The 17,735-nt window shown below is 39.3% G+C and overlaps 1 protein-coding gene and 1 long non-coding RNA gene across 8 annotated transcripts; both read right to left on the reverse strand.

Moving 5' to 3' along the window:
• Positions 1–936: 936 nt before the first annotated feature.
• Positions 937–8,034, reverse strand: LOC117539615. Of its 5 annotated transcripts, none has more exons than XM_034205849.1 (9): positions 7,801–8,034; positions 4,485–4,712; positions 4,029–4,267; positions 3,811–3,902; positions 2,872–3,075; positions 2,622–2,750; positions 2,262–2,402; positions 1,955–2,081; positions 937–1,522 (listed from the first exon to the last, which is right to left on the reverse strand). In XM_034205849.1, exons 5-9 carry the CDS (start codon positions 3,025–3,027, stop codon positions 1,380–1,382), a joined length of 696 nt encoding a protein of 231 aa, XP_034061740.1. In that variant the 5' UTR covers positions 3,028–3,075; positions 3,811–3,902; positions 4,029–4,267; positions 4,485–4,712; positions 7,801–8,034; the 3' UTR covers positions 937–1,379. The 5 variants fall into 5 exon arrangements, with proteins under 5 accessions (XP_034061740.1, XP_034061739.1, XP_034061742.1 ...); XM_034205848.1 differs by having other exon boundaries at positions 3,802–3,902; XM_034205851.1 differs by lacking the exon at positions 3,811–3,902.
• A 3,495-nt stretch (positions 8,035–11,529) lies between these two features.
• Positions 11,530–16,044, reverse strand: LOC117539622. Of its 3 annotated transcripts, none has more exons than XR_004568042.1 (8): positions 15,726–16,044; positions 14,956–15,025; positions 14,762–14,874; positions 14,476–14,574; positions 13,878–13,989; positions 13,527–13,687; positions 13,235–13,389; positions 11,530–11,986 (listed from the first exon to the last, which is right to left on the reverse strand). It is a non-coding gene; the product is annotated as an uncharacterized LOC117539622 (long non-coding RNA). The 3 variants fall into 3 exon arrangements; XR_004568040.1 differs by having other exon boundaries at positions 15,672–16,044; XR_004568041.1 differs by having other exon boundaries at positions 14,762–15,025; positions 15,726–15,746.
• Positions 16,045–17,735: the final 1,691 nt, after the last annotated feature.

Below are 17,735 nucleotides of genomic sequence, written 5' to 3' on the forward strand. Positions count from 1 at the left end.
CAAAATGACCCACATTGTAATTGCTTACACATTGTGAACGGCTGTATTCCTTTTGTATGTCAGGTTGGTGAGCATTATGGTGTGGACTGGGAAGGACCACATACCCCCTGTGCATCTAATGTCTTTGTTCCTGAGATCCAGCTCCTGCGCCCATTGAGTGAACAAGATCTAGTGGCCCTACCAAACCCCCATGTTCCTTTCAGTCAGGCATTGGCAGTTTATCTTGAAACTGTTCAAACCCTCAGAGTTATGTTGAACCCAGAACCTTAGGTCAGGCAACATTTTCTTCGCACGATTTGAGCAGTGGTGGAAGAAGTACTTAAAACCATTACTTACGCAAAAGTACCAATACAACAATGTAGAAATACTCCATTACAAGTCAAAGTGCAGACATACTATCAACAAAATGTACTTTAAGTATCAGCAGTAAAAGTACATGTTGTGCAATAAAATGTAAATAATAATAAATTCTGATGCAGCATGTTACTGTTGGAGCTGCTCCAGGTGGAGCTAGTTATAACTACTTTATATAAAGTTAGCTAGTTTAGTCCAGTGTGTCCCGACCCCTCCTAATCTGAACACAGTGCACTTACGACCTGCTGGAGAATGACGGGGACATTTGTAGGCAAGAGTGTGCTGTATTTGGGCTTCGAGGCCAGACTGCTCAATATCATTTTTGGGTATTTCCTTTGAAACTCAGTACAAATTATGCCCTATGTGCATGCTGAGCATTTATAAACGAAATGTTATAGGGAGGCTATTTGGGTAGACACTGCAGCCTAAATTGTCACCAAATCTACCTCTCCAGCAGTAACAGTATTTTCGAACTATATTTTGTGCATAAGTAATGAAGCAATAACAACTATTTAAACAGCTCTGGAATTAAATACATGCAGCCCTTTAAGAACAGTAGTCATTCAAAATAAACTGAAATACTTTCAAAGTTGTAGATCACTTATTTATTTGATTCCATCTCGAGCTAAATACAATGGCCCAAACATAGAACAGAAAACATTGGAAACATTTCAGATATCTATGTAACTGAACTACCTGTGAATAAATCAATTTTTAAATGTTGATGGGTCCAAAATGAATGCTCTGTGGAAGATGTTGTCAGCGATCAAAAGTTGCCAGATAGTGTGGAAACCAACAAGTGACTACTGACATTAGCACATATTAGCTATCTTAGCTGAACAACAATAACCCACAAAATTACAATCCGGCATATGTCAACAAAACTACAACAGACATCACCCTGACAACCTGATAATCCCTGGTAATGAGGGATACATGTGACATTGAGTCCAACCTAAACAAGACCAAAGCCTGTGTCAACGGAGTTGAGGCAGGCCTGAATGTCGGTAACAAAAGCTTCATAATCAGTGTGCAGGAAGACGGAGCGTTTCAAAACATGTTGCAGATTTGGGAAAGTCGCTGCTGACCACTTTCAGCGTCAGTTCACTGGGTAGAAGTTCCCATCCGGTCCAGAATTGGAGGAGTGCTTTGAGCTGTGCACAGGATGCTATGAAAGGAGAAGTGAAAAGTGTTAATCTTAACCTATTTTTTTTGTATTCAAAGAACACTTTAAAAAGTTTGGATGACAGGCATTCAAAAATGTGTAATCCGTGGGCTATGATGATGTTAGAACGACTATCAAGTACTCCTTTAAGTGCTAATTACACAATGTTCCATTCCAGTCAATGACTGTTCACTAAGCTTCCCTGCCCAGGGATCTGTCTACCTCAAGTAATTCTACCTCAGCATTTTGTCCCTCAAAATAATACATCATTAAAGTTTGGACAGGACTATTCACGGTGATGGTTTGCAATGTGCATGTCGCAATTTATATACATTTACAAGACAACATGTGTACATAGTTTTACAGCCCAGTTTGTGAAATTAGTTTTATATTTGTCATTATGTATTTCAGAAAAATAATTCATTACTGTCATACCCTTTTCAATGAAGATGCGCAGGTATCCTGCGACTCTGCATTTGTCCTCCAAGCAGCATTCGTCCTCATCCTCATCCTCTTCCTCCTTTTCCTCCAGGATCGGCCACACAATCCTTTGTATGACTGTCTGCAAAAAAAGTCATAAAATAATCTTTTAGTGCAGTTGTACGTGCAGTTCTACAAAGTTGACATGATGTTCTTGTGTTAAAGAGGAATTATAACACTACTGCTGTGGACAACAGAGGAGACATAGACAGAGGATCTGGTTTGCCTTTTTTCACTTCACAAGTGTGGATGTCATTTTTACATGAAAATTGAGAGCAGCTTCTGAAGTCCTTGGTAGAAATGTGGGAATGATGTCTGCTCTCTCCTTCAGAAAGGGCCAAACCATGGTCTCCTTGAGTCCTTTTCTCAGTTGCTTAACCTGACGGCTTGTTCGTGAAATCACCTAGAATCCCAAAACAGAAAACGGCATAAAAAGCAACCATATGAGTTATTGTTGGAACAAAATAAACAGCAAGTCTATACAGAGAAACAAGTATTTCATTTGAGCTATATGGAGCAAATGCATTATGTTCTGTACTACAGCAGAATAAATAAAAAAATACATTATTGAACATAGTATTACATCTGCAGTTTCAAAAAAGTAGCGTGCAACGTCACCCACAGCATGGAATAAAAGCCGTTCATGCAGCCACTTCCGGTTGGTTTTCGTAACACCAGGCAGGTCCCAGGACAAGGCGAGGTCAAAGACAGCTTTCTCTTCCTGTTTTGTCAACTCAGCGTTGCCCTCCAGCTAGATGAGAACATATGTGTGTGTGTGTATATATATATATACATATATATACAGACAGAGAGAGAGACAGAGGAAACAAACTGTTCTTAATTTAAACAAATAACACAACCAACATTCTTACCAACTGGATAGTGGTACGGATGTCAATATCAGGGCAATCCTCAATTTGGATTGTTGTAGTTTCTGGTGATCCCCCGAACAGGACATGAGTTATTGCAGGACTTAGGCCAGATATGCAGGGTCCACTGTGTAGGAATGAATGGCCCATCATCCCCATGGCCTACTCTGAGTGTCAACAGAAGGAACTGGAGCAACACTGGGCAAGCTGAAAGAAGGGTTTACAAAGGTTGAGACATTATCTTAAAGCAACATGGATGTTTGTTAGAACATTTGAAAAGGACTTTGGTATCAATGTAAGTCCCTATACGAGCATTTGTGCTCATCTGTAGTTCCTGGGCAACTGAAGAGCATCAGGTATGCTTTCGTGCTCCATTTCAAAAACATAGTTCAGGAGGGAAAAATGAAGCTGTTGAAACCCTGCCATTCATTCATGTTAGAACAGGAATCACTGACGTACTTTGGAGATATGCATCATTGCAAATCGGTATCTCATGAGCATAATTAGCTATATGGGAAGAAGAAAAAAAATAGTAGGCTGCCCTTATTAATAATGTTACTATTAGCATACCTTCGGAAAAGTATGACAGACGATCCCCCTTTCTAACACAAATCAATGACAGGGTTTCAACTACTTGATATGTTTTTCCAAAGTATGTTTTTGAAACAGAGTAAGAAAGCAATGGCAACTTATGAAGAGGGGGGAGGAATTGTAAAACATGATTCTCTCAACAGTTGCCCAGGAGCTACAGATGAGTGTGAGTGCTTGTATATGGACTTATATTAACACCAAGGTCATATTCAGTCAAAAGTTCTAACAAATGTTGATACAAATCTTTTACTATGTTGCACTGATCAAACCTGTATGATTTACAAGAGTTAGAAAAAACATTCCACAACAAGTAGTACACATCACACACATAGTCAAACATACCTTGGGAACATAAAAATGTGATTTCTCATCTGATTTAAGGGGAAATCCTCGTCACAGGCTAAGCATCTCGTCAGTGGTCCTGGTTGCAGGGATGTTGGGGTCTACATAATAAAAAACTATTAAATCAAAGCTTTAACTGCTAAATTACATTAGTATTTAAATGCAAGTAGAAATGGCTCACACATACATTTACTGGTAAAATGTGAACAACCTAATGACAGACTTACACATTCCAAAACAATACTCTTCTGCAATGGCCTGATGTAAATCATGGCTTGGCCAATGCCGGTCCCAGGGCTGGAGAGATACCGCACCGTGTAGCCTTCATCTGGGCTTGTGATTAGGGTTAAATCCCGGCTGCGTGTTGTCCCCAAAATCCTCAGTAATTGGAACCCCCCTGTGTCTTTTAACTGGGGAAAGGCATCCTCAATTTTGGCCCTAAAGTTTGTAGGATCATCATCTCTTACTACATACCGGTACATAAGAGAAAGGGGGGTAGAGAAGAAGAACAAAAACTATCATTCTTCTAACATTGTATTCATTAATTGTCAAACAGAAGTTGCCTTGGAAGAAATATAAACCACACACACACACACACACACACACAACACAACACACACACACACACACACACACACACACACACACACACACACACACACACACACACACACACACACAACCTTGAAATGAGAGCCGTTTCTCTCCAAGTCCAGCAGTTGTTAAATCCCATTTTTCCATCTTTCCTGGAACTTTGTCTACCGTATGGTCGCTCAAGCAAAGAAAATAGTGTGAGTAGATTGTGCGAGCAGTGCGACACAGTCTTTTTGCTGGAGGTCCCAAAGAATGGGGTCTTAGTGAAGGCATTGCTTGCCTAGCACTGTAAGGGGCGAATAGTCTCGCCACTTCCGCTTTAAAATGTGAAAACAAGAAACATAGGATTAGAGAGGCAGTCTGAACAACAGTAAGGCACACAGACAAAGCTTGTTGGCGTAGCTTTGTAAACACATACATCTAGATCCCTGGCAGCACTTACTTCTGATCCTGATGATGTTTATAATAATTATTTTTAAATGACTTTAAACACACTTGATTCAAACAGGCCGAGTAGCTAGGTAGCAACATACCTCACTGAAAGACTCTATAGCAGGGGTGGCAAACATACGGCCCGCGGGCCGGATCCGGCCCGGGAGGCATTCCAGCTTGGCCCACGGAGCTGAAGGATTTTGCTAAGTAGGCTACTGTATGAGAGGAGGGAAAAAAAACTGCTATTTTGAATCCTTCCACTAGTGGGCGCACTACCGCACCGGTACCAGTGAGAGCGCAGCCAGACTGTAAAAAAAGTGATGAGTAAGAGTAGTGATTGCAGTCAATAACCTCTGACACTCTCATCCCCAAATGTCTCTGTCAAAAAAGAGAAAAGTGGACACGGAGTGCCGAGTTTTCCAAGAAAAATGGACCGCATCCTATTTTTTTACAGAGGTAAATGGAAAACCTGTATGCTTGGTGTGTTCGCAGCAAGTTGCTGTGCCCAAAGAATATAATATTCGCCGCCATTATGAGACTCACCATGGAGAGAAATACGACTGCTTGCAAGGACAACGGAGAAAAGAAAAGATAAATGACCTGCTATCAGGTCTAAAGAAACAACAGGCCGTTTTTACCCGGAGCCGAGATATAAGTGACGCAGCCGTGAAAGCCAGCTATCTCATTGCTAACGAAATAGCATCAGCCTCAAAGCCATACTCTGAGGGTGAGTTTGTGAAAACATGCATGCTGAAGGCTGCAGAAATCGTGTGTCCTGAGAAGCGACAGGCTTTTTCCAACATTAGTCTAACGAGGAATACAGTGAAGGATAGGATTGCCGATCTTTCAGCAGATTTGGATAGCCAGAAAAAAATAAAAGTCAAGTCATTCGTAGCATTTTCAGTTGCAATCGATGAGAGCACTGACATTACAGATGTTGCTCAACTGGCCATATTCATTCGTGGTGTAGATGAGACTTTGACGGTCACCGAAGAGTTCCTTGAGTTGGTTCCTATGACAGACACCACTAAAGCGGATGACATTTTTAGCGCTCTCGTTGAAGCACTGGACAGGGTCGGAGTGGACTGGACCCGTGCTGTCAGTCTGGCTACAGACGGCGCACCATCAATGATCGGGAAAAAAGCAGGTGTTGCCACGAAATTCAGGGAGAAAGTACAAGCAGCAAATGGAGGAGATCGTTTTTGGACATTCCACCGTATTTTGCACCAGGAGGCATTGTGTTGCAAGACGTTAAAAATGGATCACGTCATGAAAGTGGTTGTCCAAACTGTTAATTTCATCCGAGCCAGAGGGCTGAATCACCGTCAGTTCGACAGCCTCCTCAGTGATAAAGACATCACCTGTAGCCTACCATATCACACTGAAGTAAGGTGGTTGAGCCGAGGTGCCGTGCTGAAGCGTTTTTCTGATCTACGCGAGGAAATTGGACAGTTCATGGAGAAAAAGGGTAAGCCAGTGCATGAATTAAAAAACCCAGAATGGCTGCAGGACCTTGCATTTATGGTGGATATTTCAGAGCACTTGAATAATCTGAATATAACGATGCAAGGTCGCAAAAAAGTTGTCACAGAATATTATGACAGCATACGCGCATTTAAGTTGAAGCTGGCTTTGTGGGAGACACAGCTGTCAAGTGGTGACCCTGCTCATTTCCCTCATCTAAGAAATGTGCATATGACCGGAGTTACTGCTGACATGAGTCGGTACAAAGACAACATTACGGAATTGCTGCGGGAGTTTGAGCGGCGGTTTCAGGTCTTTGGTGAGCTTGAGACAGAGTTTGCAGTGTTTCGCTCGCCATTTGCAGTTAAGGCTGCGGATCTGCCCGTCGACATACAACTTGAGATAATCGACTTACAATGTGATCAGGATTTAAAGGACAAATTTGCCTCATCGGACTTGCGCACATTTTATCGGTATCTTTTGCCAGGATACCCCAAATTGACAGCCCTGGCAGCAAAAGTTTTGAGCATGTTTGGGACCACCTACCTTTGTGAACAGGTTTTCTCTGTAATGAACATTACTAAAACAAAGCTGCGCTCAAGACTCACACACAAGTGCCTGAATGAACTCATTAAATTGGCTGCTAGTCAGGATTTTAAGCCTGATATTGATGCCATTGTGAGGGCTAAAAGATGTCAAGTTTCAGGAGCAAATTAATCAGTGACGTGAAAATAAGAACCTACTGAAATATTTGAACATGTTATATTATTATGTCATAGAACATTGTGTATTATAATGTCAATCAGCAGCTGCATTAGGCAAACAATAGTTTGATTTGATGTGGCACTGCCCAACTTCTTTTTAAAATATAGAAATGTTATATCTTCAAGGCAAGGGGGGTAACTCAAACTCCTCACTTAATAGCTCCCACGTTTTTATTTGTATTTTGTGGTGAGTCAGTTCAGGTGGAAACTGTGATCTGTTGTAAAGAACATATGTGTAGCACTTGAAATTGCACTTGTTTTTTCTTAATAAATGTCAGTTTGTTCATAACGTTTTGCGTCTCATTACATGTGGACATTTTCCGAATGTACTTGTAGCCTACTTATTTGCACTTAAACAGAAATATTGTCGTTATAGGGCCTGTGGGTTATTATGCTGTGATTTTACTGGTCCGGCCCACTTTAGATCAAAGTGGGCAGTATGTGGCCCCTTAACTGAAATGAGTTTGCCACCCCTGCTCTATAGTGTCAATATCACACTATTCGTTATCTGAAGTAATGCTACCACAATGTTGACATGTTTCCATTCTCTTATAATAGAACAGGATCACGTTGACAGATTGCTTCATCAAATGTTGTCAACCATACCAACAACTTAGTGCCATCTATACTGAATAATCAGGAACGTTACACTAATTGTGTTTGCGGGCAGTCAGCTTGCTAGCTAATGTTACGTTTACCCGGAGAACACCGATTTGGATTAATCAGTACCTTGCTAGTGACCTACCTTGGACAGGGGTTCTTGGGCTTGGGGTGCCCAATCCAGCAGCTCTAACGTCAGACGGTGGCTGTCGCATCACCATCCCATCGAGGCGGTTGGCTGCCTCTCTCAATAATTCGGAGATGCTTTTCTCAGAGTCAGACATCGCATGTAATCTGATACTGATACACTAATTTCACCCGCCAGAAATGTTCGCTTCTTCGGTGTAAATTGTCCGTTGGCAAACCAGTTGACTCCTTCTCTCGGTTTTCTCTCAAACAACTTTAAGGTGCATACCGCCACCTACTGTACATGAGTGTGAATCATCATATCATTCCATCTCTTGACTTAACTCATGGACGTATCTATGATCTAATCCAAAAATAAATAAATAAAAAAACATAATAAATAAAACAAAACAACAATCTATGATCTTTCCTGTTAGATAATTGTACCTACCCCAGTTTCACTAAAGGTAAAGAGTGCCTTTCTGGTAGCTCTTTCTCCCTCTCCTTTTGTTCCCAAAATACCAACCACACTCCATTCCCTCTCTGCCTCTAAAACGTTATCCTTTAGTTTTTCTCTTTCAGCTTTATAGATGTTCCACATTTTCTTTAACTCCACAGTTCCTACACTCACTGTTACTTTCCCCCATGACATGCAGCGTACCATTCAATGCTGTGTGATTTATTCTGAGTCTAGCTATCATCATTTCCTCCCTTCTGTTTCTTTCTTTATAAATATTTGTCTGCTGGCATACCAGCCTACATAATGCATGTTTTCTGCTATCTTTGATGAATGATACAAATATAATTTTACCATTAGTTCTTAATGAAATTGATACTGTTTGACTTTGTATTAGCCTACTACTTACAATACATTGAAGTACTTTTACTGTGTATTGTTTGAGGAATACTCTGTCAAAGTCCCCTGCTGAGAACAAAATCTGGCCACTTCTGCTAAGTTTGATGAGGGAATTATTTTGTGTTGCCATTAGTTCTTCGTGAGATAATTGATCCTGTTGGACTCAGTACTACTGAAACTACCCCCACAAGTACTATGAAGTACTTACTGTGTACTTTTCCAACAATCCTCTGTCAATGTCCCCTCCTGAGAACAAGAATGCATGTTTCTCTGGAATAAGCGTTAAAAAACCTTTCTTCATGAGACTGATATTGTTGGACGGAGTATTTTAAGAGGATGGTAGACTGCACAATGACACACGCTGTCACTCTTGTTGGCCTATTGATGATGCTGCTGTCTTTTAATATATGATTATTTCTCAGCCGCTAGTTCGTCACAGATTCTTCAGTCTCATCAGCCTCATCCTTCCATCAGTCCCAGTCAACGCCTCCAGCACACTTCCAGTGTCTGACTCCATATGATATTGTCCTGATGCTGTAAGGGTGATGCCCCATGATCACACAGTGCCAAGGACCTCATATTATGTATGTCATTAATCTTGTTGTAGTTGACATCTTCGCGGATTCATCTTCTTATTACAGACACATGCATTTCCAAACATTCGGTCTATATGCTGTAAAATGTATTATCTCTTCGAGTTACACACGGCATCTATTGCACGTCTGTCCGACCTGGAAGAGGGATCCCTCCTCTCTTGCTCTCCCTGAGGTTTCTCCCATGTTTCCCCTCAAACTGTGGGTTTTCTCTGGAAGTTTTTACTTGTACGATGTGAGGGTCTAAGGACAGAGGGTCTAAGGACAGAGGGTGTCGTTTTTCACTCATACTGATATTCTGAACAATCTGTGTTGTTATATTAGGTGTAAAATGTCTCTACTGTAGGCTATTTTTATTATATGTACAGCACTTTGGCTCGACCAAAAATCGTTTATAAATGTGCTATATAAATAAAACTTGATTTGATTTGATTAATATTACATCACCCATTATGACAATTTGCTTTCCTTTTTCTCTTCTCTTAACTGAATAGTCCTGTCTTTAAGTATAATACAATGTAAAGTCCTTTTCCTGCACCATTTTAAGGCTTCAAAACAGGCATTTTTACTGTATGTGTTTGGAGAAATGACACAATCAATGGCCCAGAATTGTACTTTATAAACTATGAATCTTGTGGTGCTTGAAGAATTACACACTGGCTAAGCCGGCCAGGTTATATATGCCTTTTTTGTAGCCCTTTTTTGCAATATTTATAAAAATGTCACTAGTTATTTAAACAAACCACTATCTGAGGATAATACAAGCAACCATAAAACACCCTTTACTAAAGCCATTGAAGCCCATGAAGAATTTATCCTTTCACAAATATTTTCAACTGCTGTAAGTTAGGGCACTCTGTGCAGAACATTTTAAATATTCTTCATTTGCAGTATTTAAAAAAAAAAAAAAGTGTTCAGAAAGACTGCATCAATTATATATGTATATATATATATATATATATATATATAATATCAATATTTGTATTAACTAACCAAAGTCAATTTAAATAGCGTTAATTGCCATGGATGTGGTGTTTGATACAGTTTACGTTCAATTTCAACTATTTTAAGCAGAAAAACGTATATTGACCAAAACTTTTTTAATAGTTTACTATAATTTAGAAAGGTTTTTGTGAGAAATCATTTCAAAAGTAAACTTATTTTTCATTTTATATTTAAATTTGAAATACAACATTATTAATTTATCAATTTTTAAAAATTATGAATCCATTTATTTTAATGTATTTCCTTGAGGCTCAGAGGCTGGGGAAGATATCATGTAGTTCAACATGCAAATGTTATAATGCAAGTAAGTATAAGTATAACATGGAAAAGGAAATAAAATACTTTTCATAGGAGGATGTGGATTTATTTTCTCTCACCTTGTAATTACACAATCAAACAATCTATAATTTAGCTCTGGCCTTCACTCACAAAAAAAGATTTTGTTGAATTGGACACATTTTTCAAAGCTCTATTGACTGACATGCAATGACTGGGACTGATGGAAGAATTTGCGAGGAATGAACTGGAGCAGAGAAATAATCATATATTAAAAGACAGCAGCTTCATAAGAGGCCAACAAGAGTGACAGAGTGTGTCAGTGTGCTGAAGGATAGACCAGCTATCCAGGCCAGACTCTAAAGACTTTCCAAGGGGTACAAATGCTGCTGCCGGAGTACTGACTGGAAGTATTGCTGGTATCAAGTCTACCATCCTCTTAAAATACTCTGTCCAACAATATCAGTCTCATGAAGAAAGTTTTTTTTAACGTTTATTCAAAATAGCAGAGAAACATGCATTCTTGTTCTCAGGAGGGGACATTGACAGAGTATTTCTCAAAAAATACACAGTAAAAGTACTTCAATGCATTGTAAGTAGCAGGCTAAATAATACAAAGTCAAACAGTATCAATTTAATTAAGAACTAATGGTAAAATCATATTTTTATCATTCATCAAAGATAGCAGAAAAACATGCATTATGTAGCCTACTAAGGAGGAGACTCTGACAGAGGATTACTCACAAAGTAGCTACACAGCAAAAGTAGGCTACTTCATTTGATTTCTGGTAGAAGTCAAACTAGTACCGAGTCCAACAGTGTCAGTTTCCTTAAGAACTTGTGGTAACAAATATTTGTATCACTCGTCAAATATAGCAGGAATAATGAAGAGCAGCTGATTTGAAAAAACAAACTCGAGAGGCGGCTGAGTGACCGCAGTGCAGAATCGCTGTATAGTTTAAATCTCCTAACAATGTTGTCCATTTTAGACAGAGGCTTATTATATTTACAGCCCTCAATAACATCCATTTTCTGGGCTCAATATGTGTCTTGGCCGTTTTCGTTGTGATCGATAAATTCACCTTGTTTCCCTTTGTTTATAATATTATCACCGCTTTTGTTTTGAAATCACTTCCGTGAGTTTGGTCCCGCCCCCCGTTGCACTGACCATTAGACCATTTAGTAAGGTAAAAAGCAAAAAGCAAAAAGGCCTCTCAAACGCTCTTCCGTTTACGTGTTTAATAAAGAAAAACAATTGGACGGTAGATACACAGATTTAAAATAGATGCATTTGATTTAAAAATAACAAATATAATTCAAAATGTAAACAGCAACAAAGAAATTATTAAAAATGTTTTTCTTTTTCTTGTTAATATCCATTATCTTCTCTGTTATGTATCTTCCGGTCTTTGCCAATCTGGCCAGCATCTCTTGGTCCTCCACGTCTTTCTCGTGCAGCCACTGCTTGAAGCAAACTGAAAATAAGAAACAACAATGTTTTAACAAATCGTATTCAATAATGTGATGATAGAACTGCAAACAGAATAGCTGAAACTTTAACAAAATAAATAACTCAGTTACCTCTCATCATTAACCCATGTTTGTATCATTGTGTTAACTCTGTGTGTTGCTGCTAGCATACATAACACCTGACGTGGAAACGTTACTCGTGCATGGAGCTACAGAGCTACTAGAAAGACAGTCCGGTGCATTCTTCCGTCTGGATGTGGAGCACTTTTGCTAAATGTTTAGACAAATAGCTCGTGTTACCGCCCTTACATGCTAAACTCTTTTTGCACTATTGGCAACGAGCATTTTCCACCTCAAGACAAAGCCCCCAGGAAGTGCGCCGGACTCTGAGGAAAATATTCGTTGTGTCCAAACGGCGGTACTACAATTTCCTTATCAGTCTGTGACATCGACCGGCCCAGAAATACTTTTTCCCATTGACTAACATTTGGAAAGAGACGTCTGTAAATCGGTGGATAATTTTTTTGAAACTAAATAAACTACCCAGTATGAACTATTGTATAGCCCTAGAATCATTAAGTCCTTAAAGTTGTAAAATGCACTAAAAGCCGAATCTAGATTTATTCTCTCTCTCCATTCATTCTAGTGAGCCGAGAGTGTGTGCTCGGGGGGGCGGGGCTTAAGGGGTGCTTAGTTCTCTCCGCCATGTGTTTGTGCGCGCACGCGTGTGTGTGCGTGTGCGTGTGTGTGTGTGTGTGTGTGTGTGTGTGTGTGTGTGTGTGTGTGTGTGTGTGTGTGTGTGTGTGTGTGTGTGTGTGTGTGTGTGTGTGTGTGTGTGTGTTGCATGTAGCAGGTTCTGTGTGTAAACTGCCCCACCCCCTCGCACACCGTCAGGGGAGAGAGATCTCTCGTCTGGATTGGAAAGATCGAAAATAAATCATAGACGCACTTTGTAGTCTTATTGCATATTAGGAACGGAGTTGGCAACAGTAAGACTGCGATATAATGTTTATGTAGATATAATACATATGACATCTATTTTTTAAATGTCTCCAGCACCGATAAAAAGATCGATAACGTTGGACGTTAACGGTACCACGGTCTTTCATAATTCAGCCCCGGGGCCCATTTAATACCAGGGCTCGGTACCCATCCCTAGTTTTAATTATTACATCATCAATATTACATTTCAAATAACCAAGTACTTGGTTACCAACACAAAGCGTAAGTGGCTAGTGCTGCTAAGAACATACCTGGTGATGGTGTTGATGGTGGCTCTTCGCTGCAGGATCTGGTCGTTGTCCTCCTAGCAGAAGCGATTGCCTTCGTCGTTCTCGTCCATGATGGCGGCGTAGGCTCCTTTCCTCAGCAGGTCCTCGATCTCCTTCTTGGAGAACTGCTGGACCGGCTAAAGGCGACGCAGAGAGACATTTACACAAGTGGATTTAGAAAACTCTTTTTGAAAATAAACTAAGCGTACTGCAACAGCGACTGACCCAAAAATGACTTGGCATCTAGAAATATGACAGATTTTCTTTTTCTCACCCCGTTGTTGTTGTTGCCACTCATGCTCTGCAGGACGGGACGGTCCAGCCCGAGCTTCAGACTAGCTTTATCCAGCATTTCCCTCTCATAGTTTCTAGTGATCAGACGGTACACCTCCACCGCCTTAGACTGGCCAAAACGATGACGAACCGAGCTTGAGCCTGAAATAAAAAATTAAAAGAGGGGTCAAAAGAGCATCATGTGCAGCTGCTGTTCAACGTTTTTAAGCATTAAATGGGAAAATATACACTTAAAGAACCGAGGGAATAAACGGAAAGACTGTTGTTGTTGTAGCCCTATTGAACTATCTTTAGGACGGACAGAGCAGATATATATATATATATATTGTACCTGCAGGTCATTTTGAGGGTTCCAGTCAGAGTGGAATATCACACAGGTGTCTGCAGCAGTGAGGTTCACAAGCTCTTGATCAGGTGTTTGATGTGGGCTGGCATGATCCTTTCTGCAGCGATGAATAAAGAAAACAAAGAAGACATTATTAATAATAGTAACAACAATAATATTAGTATAACTATTTAAATAGCACTTACACAATAATTGCAAAGTGATTCTCACAACAAAAATAAAGAACAAAACAATAAAAAAACTAATTATTATATGAATGTTCAAATACAAATAAATGATAAACATTCTGAGAGGCCGACTACAAAAGGTAGACTCAATGGCTCTTGATGACAGTCCCAAAACATGCTGCTGTATAAAAAGAAATAGGTCCAGATTTCTTCTATTTAGTGTTGGATGATTTGTTGTATTGATTTCTGATGGATGTTAAGATATGTTTTACAATTATAACAAAAAGATTATTGTAATTGGAATCAAAAAGTTTACAAAACGTAGTTTTAATAAAATGACTAGCAATATAGGATTTATTCAACCGCGGTAAAGCATTAAGTTACTAAATTAACATACACTGAACTGTAAAACTTACCACTATTTAGGAAAGGACCTGATCAGAAAGATTGACTAGTAAGACAGCAAAGAGGTGGAGGAGGTCTCTGTCATGTACAACCATTGGTAGATGTTACACCTGAAAGAAAGATAAGGAAATAAGACAACACAGGAGGACAAACACCTTCTTAAGTAAAAGACCAAATCATGTCAAGCTTTAACTTGAGGCTGTTTTTTCAGTCTTTACAATGCACAGTTGGAAATTACATTCCAAAAGCTAAATTCAAACTCAACACCATAAATAACTGGGTACCAAAGTGCTTTACCTGATAGGACACGTTCCACACGGAGCAGCAACCATCCGGCTGGGCCGTATGCTGCATATCATCTCCTCCCTCTCCACTGTTTCCAGTAGATCTCTACTGCCTGTCCAATACAACTGAAATGCCCCAAAACAATCATATTTCAAAAGTTAAAAACAATAACTTGCTTTTGGCATTCAAATGTATTATAATCTCACCTTTTTCCTGGATGTCAGGAAGGCGTTCCCTTCAAGTCCGCAACCAGTCATAGGAGTTCAAATGCAAAGCCTGAAAGATGACAAGAGCGGGAGACTTACATGTTACAAGATAAGTAATACCAGAGCAGTGTTTAGGACATGCAGAGAACAGATCAAATCCCCTGACAGGCTCACACACTTTGGTGATGTCCTCATCTGATAATGATGTTTCATTTTTAGCAGCAAAGTAACATTACTCAAGGTATATGTTGGACCCAACTCATGTACAGTATGTTTTGCATCTCCTCAACAATGGTCTGTATAGTTGAGTAGAAACAAACTGTCCCTACAGTTTCAGGTAGATTAACAAAGTAAAGTTTGCAAATGAAGCACAAAACCCCTCTTTGTATTAAGCGAGCTGCCACAAAAAGTACAGCTTAACATGCTAACCTGGTGGAGTTAGCTAACGTTAGCTAACTTCATGTCCAACACAAAACCTCTAACGTGCATTACATTGACGATTTTAAACACAACTTAACTCTCTCAACTTGTAAAATAACGTTAATTTAACATACCCTTAAATAACTACATCACGTTTTTCAGGGGCAACACAAACTGCAGAAAACGTTAGCTGCTAACTGTTGTTAGCTAAGACAGCTAGCTCGTAACGATAGCCTCCTAGCAAACGTAAGGTTACGTCAACATTAACTTAACGTTGTAAGAAACGCAAAACGAACCTTCGAGACATATTTTACTCTCAGACTGGGTGTAATTGTGTAGCGTTGAAGGACCTCCAGAAGGACTTTTAGCTGACTTTTTAGCTCCCAGTAGAGACTACAGAGAGCTGTCAGAGCGGTTGCTCTCAGAAGAGCAGCATTGGGCGGACCAGATAAGACCAGAGAAGACCAGATAAGAACCAGTTAAGTCTTGGAGCCCACCAACGTCTTCCATGTTGTTATTTTCATTTAGTAGTTTGCCTTATAGTCCTTCTCCTCCATTTTCTTCCTCTTCTCGAGTAGTCAGTGTGGTGCTGTTGCTTTGGTCTGGGTCTCTGGACCTGTGAGCTAACCACGCCCCGTTCATTTGCATATAAGGAATGGAAATGTCTCATCATGAAATACAAGTCACATTAAATAAGCCATTATGAAATACAAGTCACATGAAATAAGCCATTATGAAATACAAGTCACATGAAATAAGCCATTATGAAATACAAGTCACATGAAATAAGCCATCATGAAATACAAGTCACATGAAATAAGCCATTATTAAATACGAGTCTCTTGAAATAAAGAAACGCGTCATTATGAAATACAAGTCATCTGAAATAAATAAACATGTCATTATGAAATACGAGTCTCTTGAAATAAATAAATGTGTCATTATGAAATACAAGTCTCTTGAAATAAATAAATGTGTCATTATGAAATAAAAGTCCCATGAAATAAATAAATGTGTATTTAAATGTACATGTATACATATTTATTGCCTAATTTATTTATTTTATAATTTATTTCATAGGCATATTTATATATATATGTATTTATTTAATTATTTATGTATATATTTATTTATTTAATATTGGCTTAAATGGCATTCCATATTCCTCTAGTAATGCTAACATGGAGAGGGATGTCATTTTTATTTTATTTCTATTTCAGATTGGGATCAATAAAGTACTATATATCCATTTATATATCTATCTACCTATACCTACCTACATACCTCTCTCTACCTACCTACCTAGCTACCTACCTCTCTCTCTCTCTCTCTCTCTCTCTCTCTCTCTTTCTATCTATCTATCCATCTATATATCTATCTACCTATACCTACCTACATACCTACCTACCTAGCTACCTACCTCTCTCTCTCTCTCTCTCTCTCTCTCTCTCTCTCTATCTCTATCTTTCTATCTATCTATCCATCTATATATCGATCTACCTATACCTACCTACAGTACATCCCTCTCTCTCTCTCTCTCTCTCTCTCTCTACCTACCTACCTCTCTCTCTATCTATCTATCCATCTATCTAATCTTTTTACTTTTAGATACACCTTACTATTACTGTATAGAACTATTGGTTATATTATACATTTCCTTTTGAAGCTTGGGTAAGTCCAATTGGATAAGCTAACAAGAGTAAATTATAGTTTTTAAATTATCAAACCAGAAAACCCAGGCCGATGATGCTAACCGATTGATGTAGCTAGCAGTGTTAGCTTCAAAACTTGCTAAATCTAGCGGGGAAATTCACCAAGTTGGCAACACTGATCTTTTCCTTGGGGCATCCCTCCAAAACCACTCCTTAATTTATCTTAATGAACATAAACAATGACCATGGCTACTGCTAATACCCTAGCTAGTATCTTCTGGAAGACTCATTGTGATGAAGCACACTTTGTTGACTTAAAGGTTTATTTGAATTTTTTTACATTTTTAAGATAACTTACACAACAGATATACTTTATTGTCCCAGAAAGGGAACTCCTCCAAATTGGATCTGACTTTCAAACCTCTCAGCTCTTGTTGCAGCCCCTCGACTTTCCCCTATCCCCTATTTGCATTTTGCTGAGGCTTCTTCTGAAAACACGTCTGACAGCGAGTGAGGAAGTAGGGGTCAAGTGTTTTACACAAGGGCATTTTGACTTGACACAAACCCTGACCTGTAAGAGTCTCTTTTCACAATGTGCAGGGATGCCGGTATCAGATCTATATTTAGATATTGTTTTTCATTTTCTTCCAGGTTTTGACTGTCTATCCTTGCCTGACAGGAATGAGGCTGACAGCGAGAGAGGAACAT

The sequence above is a fragment of the Gymnodraco acuticeps genome, unplaced genomic scaffold (assembly GCF_902827175.1).
Source record: "Gymnodraco acuticeps unplaced genomic scaffold, fGymAcu1.1, whole genome shotgun sequence".
In the NCBI taxonomy this organism is placed as follows: Eukaryota; Metazoa; Chordata; class Actinopteri; order Perciformes; family Bathydraconidae; genus Gymnodraco; species Gymnodraco acuticeps.